Genomic DNA, 15808 nt, shown 5'->3' on the forward strand with positions numbered 1-15808 from the left:
TTTGTGTTGTTTTCTTAGTTATGGCACTGAACACAAGGGTTATCCATTTTGGGATCCTCTCTCTAAACGTATTTGTATATCTCGTCAAGTTGTCTTCTAGGAGCATCACATGTTTTCTTGGTTCTCCTCCTTTGAGTCCATTCCTCCTACTCAGTCACCATTTTTCACTAATCCTAATGTTGATATTTTTTCTAGTGATGATTCTACAGGTTCTATCTCGAGTTTCCCTCCACGGCCTCCTGTTCTTCCGCCTTCTCCATCTCCCGATGATTCCAGACCGGACGACGATCCTACTCCAACCGTCATGTCCGCTTCTCCCACTGTTCTTCTAGGGTAAGAAATCCACCTCCTCATCTTCTTGACTATCATTGTTTTTCTACTATTCTTAATCAATATGAAGCTAAGTCATTCCGAGAAGCCTCCACAAATCCACATTGGCAACAAGCAATGCAGAAAAAAATACAGGTACTTGAAAAAGCACACACTTGGAATTTGGTTGATCCTCCTTCCAATCAGAAAATTGTGAGAAGCAGATGGGTATACAAGATCAAGACCTGTTCTGATGATTCTATTGACCGTTATAAAGCACAGTTGGTTGCTCCGGGTTGTACGCAAGAGTATGGTATTGACTATGAAGAGACTTTTGCTCCTGTTGCTCATTTCACATCTGTTCGGGCTCTTCTTGCCATTGCTGCGGTTAAAAAATGGTCTCTCAGTAAGATGGACGTGAAAAATGCATTTCTTAATGGAGATTTGAAAAAGAAGGTCTATATGAAATCTTCTCCAGGTTATCCTTATCCTCCTAGCAAAGTTTGTCTCCTTCGCAAGGCACTCTATGGACTTAAGCAAGCTCCTCGTAAATGGTTTGACAAGTTCAGCACTACCATATGCAATTTTGGTTTCACTTGCAGCCCTCATGAGAATGTTCTCTTCATTCATAAAAGCGAACGTGGAGTTGTTCTTCTACTTCTGTATGTTGATGACATGACCATTGCTAGAGATGATGTTGATGGTATCTCTGATCTCAAGACATCCCTTCAACGTACTTTTGAGATGAAAGATCTTGGTTCTCTCAGCTATTTTCTTGGTATAGAAGTCATATCCACCGATGATGGCATCTATCTCTCTCAAGCTAAATATGCTTCAGATCTTCTTGCTCGAGCCGGAATTACAGATTGTCACACTGAGTCTACTCCTCTTGAGCCTAATGTTCGTTTTACTCCTATGGATGGCACTGTTTTGGATAATCCTACTCTTTATTGACAGCTAGTTGGAGGATGATAAACCCCGTTTTCAGGGTTTATCTTGTGTTGGATTTAGAGTATTTTGCTAACCTTTTCTCACATTTAGCCAATGATTTAGCATGATTTTGTGATCTCTCTCTTATTTGTGCCTAAGTGTAAAAAGCATGCTTTTTGGTCTTTGATTAGATAACTTTAACTTCTCCTTGATTCCATAAGATGCCTTGATGTGTTTGTTAGTAATCTCAGGTTGAAAAAGGCTAGGAATGAATCAAGGGAGCAAGGAAGGAAGCATGCAAGTAGAGAAGATCATGAAAAGCTAAAGAGTTGAACTCGGCCATGGACGCGCGCGCGCACCAGGCGCTTACGCGCACCTTGCGAAGTCACCCATGGACGCGTACGCGTGCTGTGTGCGTACACGTCGGTGCTAATTTATGATTTTTTAATGAAAACGTGGCCAGCGAATTCTCAAGGCCTATGGGGCCAATTCAAGCCAACTTTGGCGCCAAAACACTCAAAAGGACCAAGGATTGAAGGGAGAGGGGGGATCTATCATAACACACATTAGGCTAGTTTTAGTTTTAGTTTTAGAGAGAGAAGCTCTCACTTCTCTCTAGAATTAGGATTAGGATTAGGTTTAATTCTTAGATCTAGGTTTTAATTCATGCTCTCTTCTACCTCTTCTTCTTAATTCCTTGTTGTTACATTCATTATTCTTCCATTGTTGTTATTACTTTCTTCTATTTTGTTTGTAGATCTACTCTTGTTCATTCTATTTTCTTTTAATGCAATTTAAGGTAATTCATGCAGATCTTGTTTTCTTTGATTGTTGTTGTCAATTTCCTACACTCAATTGTTGCTAGATTCTATTTTTGTTATCAATTTACTATGCTTTTCTCTTGTGCCTCCCAAGTGTTTGATGAAATGCTTGATTGGATTTTAGTATAGATTTTTATCCCTCTTGGCCTAGGTAGAGTAATTAGTGACGCTTGAGTTATCCAATTCCTTTGTTGATTGATAATTAGAAGTTGCTAATTGACTTGGATACCACTAACGCTAGTCTTTCCCTTGGGAGTTGGCTAGGACTTGTGGGATCAAGTTGATTCATCCACTTGATTTTTCTCCATGGTTAGAGATTAACGAAGTGGTAGCAATGGACAATTTGTGGTTACAGTTGAGGAGGATAACTAGGATAGGACTTCTAATTCTCATAACCTTGCCAAAGGCTTTCATAGTTATTAGTTTACTTTCATTGTCATTTACATTTCTTGTCTAAAATCTCAAAAACTCCAAACATACCTCATAACCAATAGCAAGACACTTCATTGCAATTCTAAGGGAGAACGACTCGAGGTTTAATACTTCGGTTTATAAATTTAGGGGTTTGTTACTTGTGACAAACAAATTTTTGTATGAAAGGACTATTGTTGGTTTAGAAACTATATTGCAACGAGAATTCATTAGTGAAATTCTAGACCACACAAAAGTCTATTTGTCAGAGGACTCGTCTACTTAACTGTCACCCGACCAGACATCACCTATCCAGTTCATGATCTTAGCTAGTTCTTGTCGGATCCTCGTACTACTCACTATGCGGTAGTTCTTCGCATTCTTCGCTACATCAAAGGCACCCTATTCCATGGCCTTTATTTTTCTGCTCATTCATCTTTATCCCTTCAGGCGTACTCAGATGCTGATTGGGCTGGTGATCCCACTGATCGTCATTCCACTACTGGTTATTGTTTGTTTCTTGGCGACTCTCTGATTTTTTGGCAAGCTAAGAAGCAAACATTCACTGCTCGATCAAGCACAGAAGCTGAATACCATGCTCTAGCTAACACCACTGCTGAAGTTATCTCGATTAGTTGGCTTCTCGAGGACTTGGGTGCTCCTCAGTCATCCTCAACTGATGTTTTTTGTGACAACTACTGTGCTATTCAGATTGCCCAAAATGATGTGTTTCATGAATGCACCAAACACATTGAGACTGATTGTCACTTTGTTTGGCAATGTATTCTTATTGGTGCTGTTCGTCTCATCGCTGTTGGAACATTGGATCAAACTGCTGATATCTTCACAAAGGCTCATCATCCAACTCGTTTTCGGACTCTGTTATCCAAACTCAAGATGGTATCCTTAGCTCCCACTTGAGTTTGAGGGGGGATGTTAAGAGAGTAATTAGAATCGAATTAGATCAATTAGTATTATTTGTATTTATATAGCATATCTGTATATTAATTGTAGGATCCTATACTTTTATTACTTTGATTCTACTATCAGCTATATATACCCCTTGTACATTGTACTTTTCCTCAACCTGAATAATACACAAAAATACTTTCTTTAGATTGCTCTCTTGTTTCTAACAAGAAGCATCAATTTTGTAATTGTTCTATAACAGTAAACATGTTCTATGATTTTCTTGAGGTTGGAGCTACATAATTTCCAAGGGTTAGGAAAGTGAGGCTAAGCTAGTTAATAGGTAGTGTGCAGTCTGTTGTTGTAGGGTCCTGTTTTGCATTCTCTTTTGTACAATTAATTTCATAAAAGCCTAAAAGTAACTAAAGTAAAAAAGTGCAATCAATAGAGGGATGAACAAACAAAAATTTGGAGAGATATAGAGAGAGAAAAAGAGAAAAAAAAAAAGAGATAAATATTTAGTACTTAGTAGTATGATATATTCCTTATGATCTTATGACTCATGATGAATAGTTATGGGATTCAAAAAGGTATGTTATTTATTTATTTATTTTTTGACAAAAAGTTGTATTCTAACCTTACAAACTAGTTAGTAGTTAGAGAACTTTATAATATTGTATGAACATTAAATAGGGGACACCATTTTGTAATCTTATAGTTGTGTGTACTGTATTCAACTGAATTAACTTGCTTTAATGTGGAGTATCTTTGAATACACCAAAAAAACTCCAATTAGCAACAATAAAAATAGTGGTTAGTTTTATGTCCCAACCAATTAGCAACAACTTATTAGAAGTTTGTTAAGGATTTTTATTTATGCAAAAGGGTTTTGTTGATTCAATATCTAAGAGTAATTGAGATACTTCACTCAATATATTTTGCATCTACTTTAATGAGATTTTGTACACTTTACTTAGGATACTTTGCATCCATCTGAATGAAATTTTGCATACATGAACCAGACATTTTGCACCCACTTTAATAAGATTTTACACACCTTACTCAGCACAGTTTTGCATCCAATGTAATGTATCTTTTGCACATATGAATTAGACAATTTGCTCCCACTTTAATAAGATTTTGCACACTTTACTCAGCACAATTTGCACAATTTGCATCCACCTTAATAAGATTTTGCACATATGAATCAGACAGTTTGCATCTACTTTAATGAGATTTTATTTTACTATCTAATGTATGCTAACTTTTTTACAGGATGTGTCCAAGGTTGCCATGTATTTTGGAACCACTGATGATGCAAATCAATTTTATCAGAATTATACCAAGCGCGTTGGTTTTGTTACTAAGATAAGGTTTACTCGAAGAGTTGGTAAAGATAAGGTTCCTAAGAATCAAATGATCACTTGCAATAGGGAGGAAAAACGCAAGTCTAGAGTTTCACCAATAGAAAAGACCAACCCTAGAACCAACTACAATTGCCCCACAAGGATTTCTATTAGGTTGAATAAGGAGAGTCTTTGGGTTATATCCAAGGTGTGTTTGTATCATTCAAATCCTTGTGATCCAGAAATGGCAAAATTGTTGACACGTAATAGGGAGATGAGTATGCACATGTGTCGAGTCATTGAGAGGAATGATGAAGCAGGCATGAGACGACCAAGCAAAACATATCAAGTGTTGGTGGGTGAAGCGGGGGGTTTCTTTAAGATAAACTTAATGGAAAAAGGTGTTAGGAACTATCTCAGCAGAAAGGTACGTAATGTTACGGAAGAAATGAATGCTAGGGAGATGTTGAAGTATTTTACACGGATGAAGGATATGAACTCTGATTTTTATTTTGATGTTTAACTTGATTACTACCCACTTGATCACTAAATCTCATTAAACTGGGTGTAAATTGTGACGAGTAAAGTGTGCAAAATCTGACTAACGTGGGTGCAAACTGTCGAATTGATGTGTGCAAAATCTCATTAAAGTGGGTGCAAACTGTCTAATTCATGTGTGCAAGAAATTCATTACATTGGGTGCAAATTGTGCTGAATAAGGTGTGCAAAATCTCATTAAAGTGGGTGCAAACTATCTGATTTATGTGTGCAAAATTTCATTAAAATGGATGCAAAGTGTCATGAGTAAAGTGTGCAAAATCTCTTTTTAAGTGGGTGCATACCCGAGATTCTAGTTCTTCAAGAGTTTTCTGCTGCATTTTTCTTCTTGTTCCTATTTTAGATTTCTTTGTATTTGTACTTCTTTGCGGCATCTTAATATCTGGATCTTTTTCCATTTTAAATCATCATTGCATATTATTAAGAAACATATTATTAACACAAACACAAATAAAAAATCTAGTAATCAATTGTACAGTAGTTATTATCAAAATTTTACCATAACAAAGCTCTGTTAATAACTGAGATAATGACATAATGGATTTGTTCAAAAATTTATAAATTAAAAGTACCTAAGTTTCATAAACAAGATATGATGAATCAAAATCAAAATCAAAAGAAATTTTTATTATAGAATGCTTAAAGATTTTCATGAGTAGACAAGAAACATTGAGTCATATTTTTTGGTGCCATTATGAGTTTTTTCTTGCATGTTTTGAATGGATATAGAATGATGGACAGCAAGAAAGAAAGAGTTACAAAAAACAATAAATGAACAAAAATAAAAACTAATTAACCTTCACATTAACCTTGCAGAAGTATAACACATCAATAGAAACGAAAGAAAATGTATAGAGAGCTGAGAAATGCTGCCACAGAAAGTAACGTCGCTGCTATTGGAGACGCTAATGGGGATGGACAGTGAGCTCAAGAATGTTGATTCGTGTTGAGTGTGCTCCAGCGTTGAGAGCAAAAAAGAGGGCGCGCTACAAGAGTGTAGAGAGAGAAAGTGTGTGGGTGGAATTTTGGGGAAGAAGAAGAGCCTGTGGTAAAGCTGATTCGTGTAGAGCGAATGCTGATTCGTGTTGAGTGTGCTCCAGCGTTGAGAGCAAGAAAGAGGGCGCGCTACAAGAGTGTAGAGAGAGTGTGTGTGGGATTTTGAGGAAGAAAAAGAGCCTATAGTAAAGAGTATGTACTCACGTTTTTTATGTACATTTGGGCTTTTTTTTGTTTGGGATAAAAAAATACTAATGCTGATTATTTGCTGGCCTAAAAATAAAAAAATTGCTAGCCCTAGCAATATTCTTTCATATATATTAGATTGATTAGAGCGTTAAAAATATATCACATCTTATTATATTTTATGTTTATGTGTAGAATGAATGGCTCACCTCAATACACACAAAAATACTATAAGTAAGTAACACTTAATTTATAATTTTTATCTAAAAAAACAAGTTTTATAAATAAGTAACCACCCATAAACACCCGTTTAAGGATAATTTATTAAATATAATATAACGAAACTCTATTTATATAATTTTTAATAATAACAAAAGGATTTTGTTAAGTAGACAATGATTTTTATGAATAATAAATTTTAAAATTGACTAAATAAAATAAAAGTACAATACACCCCAATAAAATATTAGAATTAATTTTGTTTGCATATATTAAATTAAAACGTGATACAAGTGTCTTAAGAAAGAACGTTTTAGAAAGATATTCCATTATTCCCAGTCATGCCCTTTAACGAGACACCCTTTCATTTGAATTCAGAATTATACCAGACAAATCATATACTCATAAAATATACAAAGGTGATTGCTATAGTGCTTAAAAGTGTTTGTCTAACTTATTAAAAAAAGTTAAAAATTAATATTTAATTTTAAAAGTATAAAAATAAATAATTATTAAATATTCAAAAATTACTATAACAAACAAATTAGGCACCAAATTATAGACACCATAGAATTCACCGTATACAAAACACTACGAAATACAGCGTGTGTAGGCAGATAGAAGCATCTCTATCTTGCCGCCTTGAATGGTGGTGATTGAACACGAACATTTCAGACACTAGAGTCATCCACACACAACCCCGGTCCTAACCCATATATATAAATCATCATCAAATTAAAACAATGATGTATAATTGTAATTATTTGTTCATGTCACACTGGTGATTGGTGAGTGCGGTGCCCTGAGAGCACATTCACATGCACATTTACATTCATCGTCATCATCATAACATAAAGTCATAAGATATTAAAAAAAAGATACACAAACGGTCCACTGCAAAATACATAGAACTCTTTCTAGAAGCGAAGAGACGCAGAAACAGCCCTAGCTAGCTCGCTCACACCACACGCCCTCAAATCTTCTTCTTCTTCTTCCATCATTTCCAATTCAAACTTTCATTGTTTTCTTTTGATGTTTGATGCGTGATCGCCATGTACATGACGGCGTATTCCTCTTCTTCCTCTATGCTCCTCAGAGCAACAAGGACTAAGCTCATCTCTTCCTCTCTTTCTAGAACCTTCCTTTCTTCTCCTCCTCCTCGCCCTACCGCTTCTTATCGATCCCTTGCCTTCTCATCCACCGCCGCCGCCGCCTTCCGTTCTTCCTCAGTCGCCGCCCGCTGGAGCCACTGGAGGTCTCCCCTCAGCCTCCGCTCTCAGATCAGGGCTGCCGCTCCCGTCCTCGAGCGGTTCCACCGCAAGCTAGCCACCGCGGGTACACACTCTGACTCCGCTCTCCGATCTAACTGATTCGCTAGCAATTCTTCGTTTCCGATTTTTCAATTCTTCTTTCTCTCTCTGCTTTGAATATTATGTTCTGATCATGAATGACGTGAGGAGTATGAGTGTGTATTGCACATGTAGGCTCTGCTTTTTTTTTTCGGTCATCCATTTTTGGCATGAACTGTTTGAGTGACGGGTGTTTCAGCTGCTATTTAAATATTTCGAGTTTCGTTTAACGGCTGCGTGGTTCGTTATATGCATGTATAATTCAAAGCAGTTCAAATCAGCTCATTATGTAGGCTTGACAAAATAGCTTTGATATGTAGTTGAATTGCCAATACCTGGTAGTGCTGTCTTCTCTGTTCTGACTCTCTAAGCGCAACACACTGATTCAGCTAGTTGTCTGACATGTTTGCAATTTCAGCTGGTGAAAATCCTTTCAAGGGAAACCTTACCAGTCTTCCTAAGCCTGGAGGTGGCGAGTTCGGAAAGTACTACAGCCTTCCGTCTCTCAAGGACCCAAGGATTGGTAACTTTGCTTCCATGGTCTGGCTGTATTTCGGTTTAGATACATTGTTAAATTGATGTGATTTGGTTAATCAAGTGTTATGAGGAAGGACTAATTTCTCCTTCTGAATATCATTCTCCTTAATGACTGCATCTCAATTTTATGGGTGCCGAACAGATAGGTTACCATACTCTATCAGAATTCTGCTTGAATCTGCCCTCCGTAATTGTGACAATTTCCAAGTGAGTAAAGAAGATGTAGAGAAGATTATTGACTGGGAAAACACTGCTGTAAAGCAAGTTGAAATTCCTTTCAAACCTGCTCGAGTCCTTCTGCAGGTACATGCTTGGCCCCTCTATACAGCCAGGGCGTTATTCATATGGATTAGGAAATATTGAGTAGTGGGATTTCTTCTTTTAACCTTTTCTGTTTACCTCTTTATAGGATTTTACTGGTGTCCCAGCTGTTGTTGATCTGGCTTGCATGCGTGATGCTATGAATAGACTTGGCAGTGATTCTAACAAGATCAATCCTCTGGTATACATCGCTCTTATTTCTTATAACTTTCATGTGCTTTGGTTACATACATACATGTGAAATCATTCCTGGAGGCCACCAAACTGATTTCAACTTTTTAAACATGCATCATGGAGTAACATATGAGCCATGAGCTCATAATTACTAAGTTACTCTTATTATTTGCCATGCAATGTACAATGTTTTGAATTTCAAATTCAATCTTCAATGCACTATTTCTGGTGAAAACAACAAAATCCTGCTTTTTCTATTTTAAGTTTTTCCTTCACAAAATTCTAAAAACAGAAAATACCAAAAATGAAAACAACAAATGAAAATAGAAACCACTCTGACACTTAACTTTTATATTGTAATGTTGGTATTTAAATGTTGCATTTTACTGGCTTTACTTCAAAGCTGCTAAAAAAGCTCTGAAATTGGTATAGATGACTAGCGCAGTCATGCATAGCATCTCAAAAGTATTTCCCCATATATCCCCAGTAATAGGGAGTGATTGATTATATTGAGAACAAATTATGTCTTGGGTTTATTATGAACCTATTTGTTTTATTTGAAAAGTGGTCACCTAGTAACAAACTATTCTAAGTGGCTACAAAATAGAACTTGAAACTAACTCCCTTACCCATTTATTACATGTTTTCTAACTAGTAAGTGTTGGCAGGTTCCTGTTGATCTTGTCATCGATCATTCAGTTCAGGTTGATGTAACAAGGTCAGAGAATGCTGTACAAGCCAATATGGAGTTCGAGTTCAAGAGAAACAAGGAGAGATTTGCTTTTCTTAAATGGGGCTCAACTGCTTTCCATAATATGCTTGTTGTTCCACCTGGTTCTGGTATAGTACATCAAGTAAGTTTTGAAGCACATATTCAGAATCACTTCATGGAATTTATTTATACATTATTCTGGCTGTTAGTGTTGGGGATTTATGTTGTCCTGATTTCAGGTCAATCTCGAATATCTTGGGCGAGTTGTTTTCAACAATGAGGGTCTACTCTATCCCGACAGTGTGGTTGGGACTGATTCCCATACAACTATGATAGATGGACTTGGCGTTGCTGGATGGGGTGTTGGTGGCATTGAAGCAGAGGCAGCTATGCTTGGACAGGTATATGAATTTCTGAATCCTAACCTACATGTAATGAATGGGTGTTAATTTATCAAAATGAAAAAAAGAGAGTATTTTCTTTGAAATTATATGTTTTCTAAAGTCTTTTATCAAAATAAGCAAGTGGTTAATCTACGGTGGTGATACTAATGCTGTGTGCTATGATAATGACAGCCTATGAGCATGGTATTACCTGGAGTGGTTGGGTTCAAGTTATCTGGAAAATTGCGCAATGGTGTTACAGCTACTGATTTGGTTCTTACCGTGACACAAATGCTTAGGAAACATGGTGTTGTTGGAAAATTCGTTGAATTTTATGGTAATAAAATTCTCATTTCTTTCCTTTCCTTTTTCCCAAAGTTGTTTTGGTCTTTCTAATTACCGGTGGCTGTTTTCTATAGGTGATGGTATGGGTGAGTTATCATTGGCTGACAGGGCCACTATTGCCAACATGTCTCCTGAATATGGAGCAACCATGGGTTTCTTCCCCGTAGATCATGTTACATTACAATACCTAAAGTTAACTGGAAGAAGTGACGAGACTGTTAGTATCAACTCATCTGTTATTTGCCTGTGATCTGAATTCTGAAGTGCTTATAGGTGGCAATGATTTGACTTATTTAACTCCATTTTGGCTGAATATAGGTGGCAATGATAGAGGCTTATCTCAGGGCAAACAAAATGTTTGTTGACTATAATGAGGTAATATAGTTGAATAATCATGCACAATCCTTGCATTTAGCCCCCAGAAGATAAAATGTCCATATTTTGAATGTTAATTTATCTTCTATAAATGCAGCCTCAACAAGATAGAGCTTATTCATCCTACCTTGAATTGAACCTTGATGATGTTGAACCTTGTATTTCTGGGCCAAAGAGGTAAGATGCTACAGTATTTTACATGTTGCCTTGTCTTTCATCATTGATTTGTCATACTAAGTGACACTCTTTACAGACCTCATGATCGAGTGCCTTTGAAAGAAATGAAGTCCGATTGGCGTGCATGTCTTGATAACAAAGTGGGCTTTAAGGTTAGTAGTGCTGTAATATTCATACAATTTTATCACTTTTTGGTCTTATAGGAACCATTGGTTATTTCATTTCTTACAATTTTCTTGAAATATCTTTTGTTTGTTTTAAACGAACCTGCTATTATCTTTCCATTTGTTTGTTTTGGTGATAAATGCTAATTGACTTCTATTTAGTATCACTTTTAAATTTTAATATCCCTGTGCCAACTCATCTTAGATGTAGTGTGGTATCCATGAGGACCCCATCTAATGGTGGAAGATGGCACGGTGCCGCACCAAAATCAGCACAACAAACATTTCTATTTTGTTTGTCTTTTGTGCGTGTTTTGAACACTGGTCATTTTAACTGTTCAAAGGTGTTGGCCTCAACTTGCAGACACAGAAGCTGCCACAAAACATATTGTAGTGTAATAGTCCATATTTCATGTACTTCTGCTTGATGAGAACCCTAGACAAATTACATCCAAAATATTTCTCTGATTGCAGGGATTTGCAATACCAAAAGAAGCACAAGGCAAAGTTGCGAAATTTAATTTCCATGGGCAGCCAGCTGAGCTGAAGCATGGCAGTGTTGTGATTGCTGCAATTACAAGCTGTACAAATACATCAAACCCAAGTGTTATGCTTGGGGCTGGTCTTGTAGCCAAAAAGGCCCACGATCTAGGTTTGCAGGTTAGGCACCAATAATAGTAATGTTAGAATCTGCCGTGTTTGTGCTTATCAACGTGATGTCCTGGATATGGACCTCTTTATTTCTTCTTTTCTTGATATTAATATTGATCTTTGAGTAACTGTGTCAGGTTAAGCCTTGGGTAAAAACTAGTCTTGCTCCTGGCTCTGGAGTTGTTACAAAATACCTACATCAGAGGTTATTTATCCTTTTTAGAATCTTAATTAATTCTTTCATAATGTACTTTGGTATTTGGCTCAATTTGGAAAGAATGTATACTGAATTCAGGTTTGGATGTTTTATACCTTTTGGGCAGTGGTCTGCAAAAGTATCTAAATGAACAGGGTTTCAATATTGTTGGATTTGGCTGTACAACTTGTATTGGCAATTCAGGAGAGCTGGATGAATCAGTTGCTTCTGCTATCTCAGAAAATGGTATTTATATCAAATATGATTTCTATTACTGAAGCTAACTTCTGTGAATTCTCTCACAATTATTTTCTTTTCTACAACTTTAGGAAACCTTGTAAACATATATTATGCTTTATATTTCTGTATTTAATTCCTACATTTTCTCATGCAGACGTTGTAGCTGCTGCTGTATTGTCTGGGAACCGTAACTTTGAAGGCCGTGTACATCCTTTGACAAGAGCTAACTACCTTGCCTCCCCTCCTCTAGTTGTTGCTTATGCCCTTGCTGGCACGGTAAGCATGCATAGTTCATATTTCCAGCATGTAGAGAAAAGGTTTTTGGTCCTTGTCTTCCACATTATCAGATTTTCCATCTCTTAGTAAAGACTAATTCTCTTTAGACCCCAGTAACCTAAGATTTATTAAAATGCTAAGGTTGGAAGTAAAACAAGTACAGCAACAACTGAGCCTGTCACATGTAACAGAACTGACAAGTTAAATTTTTGGAGGCCAATAATAAGTGTATCAATGTGTGTATATTGGTTTTGGTTGACTAGTGATATTTTTGCTAATTAATTAACATTGTGCCTTGTTGTTTTTAACTAGTTGGATACACACTGCCAGATCTTTGGATCTTGATGAACACTGATTGGCTATGCACTATATTTCTGATAGATGATGTCATATCTCAGACTATTAGTTTGTGAAGTGGTTTAATGGCCTTTTTTGCTTTAATTAAACCTGGTGTACCCTTTATTTTATTAGGAATTAGATTCCTTTTTCCTCCAGAGTTTAGAAAATATAACATCTGTATTTGTTAAATATTTTAGGTTGACATTGACTTTGAAAAGGAGCCAATAGGGACAGGGAAGGATGGCAAGAATGTCTACCTTAGGGATATTTGGCCATCCACTGAAGAAATTGCACAGGTAAATGTCTTCTTATTTAGTTATTTATTTAATCAGAGATGACACACACTGTAGATGTTTATACTGTACATGACAATTAACTTCGATTTTCTTGATTCAAGGCTGTTCAATCTAGTGTGTTGCCTGACATGTTCCGAAGTACATATGAATCTATTACCAAGGGTAACCCTATGTGGAACCAACTACAAGTTCCTGTTGACAAGTTGTATTCGTGGGATCCCAACTCAACATATATTCACGAACCTCCGTACTTCAAGGGCATGACCATGGATCCTCCTGGAGCTCATGGTGTTAAAGATGCCTATTGCCTACTGAATTTTGGTGACAGTATAACTACTGATCACATTTCTCCTGCTGGAAGTATTCACAAAGACAGTCCTGCTGCAAAGTACCTTATGGAGCGGGGAGTGGATCGCAAGGACTTCAATTCTTATGGAAGTCGTCGTGGCAATGATGAGGTGATGGCAAGGGGAACTTTTGCCAACATCCGCATTGTTAACAAGCTCTTAAATGGTGAAGTTGGCCCAAAGACAGTTCACATTCCTACAGGAGAGAAGCTTTATGTGTTTGATGCAGCAATGGTGAGTTGTGCCCTGCCAAAGTATGACATTCTTTTTATTTAACTCTTCTGGTGGCAACATGATCAAGTTGATATGATGTTATCTGGTATTGATATAATCATCATTTGTTCCTAATTAGCGTCAGCTTACAGTGTCTTGTCAAATGCTTCAGAGCTAATTATTTCACAAATGCTTGCTAATTTGTGAAATCTTTTGGCTCTATTCTGTGCATTAATATATCATGTCTTTCTTATTCAGTTAGTTAATGGCAATGTGCTGTTTCGAGTGCTGATCCCTTGGAATGGTCCCCTTATTTCAGAGATACAAGAATGAAGGACATGACACCATTGTGCTGGCTGGAGCTGAATATGGTAGTGGAAGTTCAAGGGATTGGGCTGCCAAGGGTCCCATGCTATTGGTGAGTCCCTCCGTTTAATATTGTGGCCTGTGATTTGGCTGGGTTTTCTATTCGATTTTTTAGATTTCTTCAACATGCTGAGACGAATACTCTTGATGATTCTTCTATGTCAAATGGTAGGGAGTCAAAGCCGTGATAGCCAAGAGTTTTGAGAGAATTCATCGCAGTAACTTGGTAGGAATGGGTATTATTCCTCTCTGCTTCAAAGCTGGTGAGGATGCCGAGACTTTGGGGTTGACTGGCCATGAACGGTACACCATTGACCTTCCAAATAAAATCAGTGACATAAGGCCTGGTCAAGATGTAACTGTCACAACCAACACTGGAAAGTCTTTCACCTGCACAGTTCGTTTCGACACCGAGGTAATTCAAACTTTTCATTGTTTTCATGTTTGATTTTCTTTCTTGCTGTACTTATTGATGCAATTGTGATCTATTCTAACACGCTGGTACTTTCAGGTGGAACTGGCTTACTTTGACCACGGAGGCATCCTCCCATATGTCATCAGGAACCTCATTTCACAGTGAAAAACCGTCTGTTGATGGGAAATGTTTAACACTTCTTACCATTCTAGCAGTAGTTGATGTGAGAAATGAGAATAAGTTTTTCAATAAATAGGAAAGAATCCCTTTTTTGAGGGAGGCAATTTTACTTTTTGACATTTCCAGGTGTTTATATATTTAGGCATGTGAAGTGAAACATTATTGAGTACATTGATTCCCGTGATCGGCTTGCCTATTGAACAATGGGAACAATTGTAATTTATATATAAGCCGGTGCCAATGGCATACGGAATTCGGTCTTTTGAAATTGTTAAGTGGTGGATACTTGATTTATCAATTATTTCATCCACACGAATGCTAAAAAGTAATCATCGTACGTTTAGCTATTCCGCATATAATCCCGTTGGTCAGATACACCTTAAAGTATATGGAACCAAAATGTGACCAGTCAAATAGTAAACAAAACTGTTTAATTAAAATCATTTTTTGAATAATGTTTAAAAACTGCTCCTAAGATTACGGAGCATGAACCAAAACCCAATTTTTCATAGAATTCAAACACATTTTGGTTGACTTTTGGCTGATATGCTTTTGGTTCCCTAGTTGTTCTCTTCCTTATAACAATGCCCGTTGTAGTAATTTTAATTAAATAAAAATTGAGAGTTGAGACACATCAACGAGGCTTTCATCCAAAAGAGAACCGTTTCTAAGATAAAGAATAGTAAAAATGAGATAAATTGTGTCCTAATAGAGACTGAAAACTATGAAATCGCATGACAGCTGCATATGTAGCCTCTGATGAGTCTCACGTTGTGCCAGTGGTAGGATTCAATAGAACTAATAAATAATAATGCCTCTTCATATTAGTGGTTTTTTTGAACACAGGAGTGATAGATATTATTAATGAACCTTCGGAGTTCGGAAGCTAGTCCCTTCGAATGGATATTTGTTAATGACTGAATTTATTAAACATGGGTTTAATAACAGTCACGATGGTGACCGGTTGCAGGGGCGGAGCCTACAAGGGGAGAATCCAACCTCCCCCTACCAAAAAAAAATCCCCAATATAACACAATTTTCATTTTTTAAGATTGATATTTTTGTTG

The 15808-nt window shown here is 36.8% G+C and overlaps 1 protein-coding gene across 1 annotated transcript; it reads left to right on the plus strand.

Annotated features, from left to right (window-relative positions):
• Positions 1 to 7249: 7249 nt before the first annotated feature.
• On the plus strand, positions 7250 to 15016 carry LOC112771496 (aconitate hydratase, cytoplasmic). Its single transcript, XM_025816259.3, has 20 exons — positions 7250 to 8020; positions 8453 to 8557; positions 8714 to 8874; positions 8981 to 9073; positions 9735 to 9920; positions 10018 to 10179; positions 10354 to 10498; positions 10581 to 10723; positions 10825 to 10881; positions 10979 to 11058; positions 11135 to 11210; positions 11697 to 11882; positions 12011 to 12078; positions 12197 to 12315; positions 12464 to 12585; positions 13122 to 13220; positions 13322 to 13801; positions 14100 to 14198; positions 14319 to 14561; positions 14658 to 15016. Exons 1-20 carry the CDS (start codon positions 7738 to 7740, stop codon positions 14724 to 14726), a joined length of 2976 nt encoding a protein of 991 aa, XP_025672044.1. The 5' UTR covers positions 7250 to 7737; the 3' UTR covers positions 14727 to 15016.
• Positions 15017 to 15808: the final 792 nt, after the last annotated feature.

This window comes from Arachis hypogaea, chromosome 18 (assembly GCF_003086295.3).
Source record: "Arachis hypogaea cultivar Tifrunner chromosome 18, arahy.Tifrunner.gnm2.J5K5, whole genome shotgun sequence".
Lineage (NCBI taxonomy): Eukaryota > Viridiplantae > Streptophyta > Magnoliopsida > Fabales > Fabaceae > Arachis > Arachis hypogaea.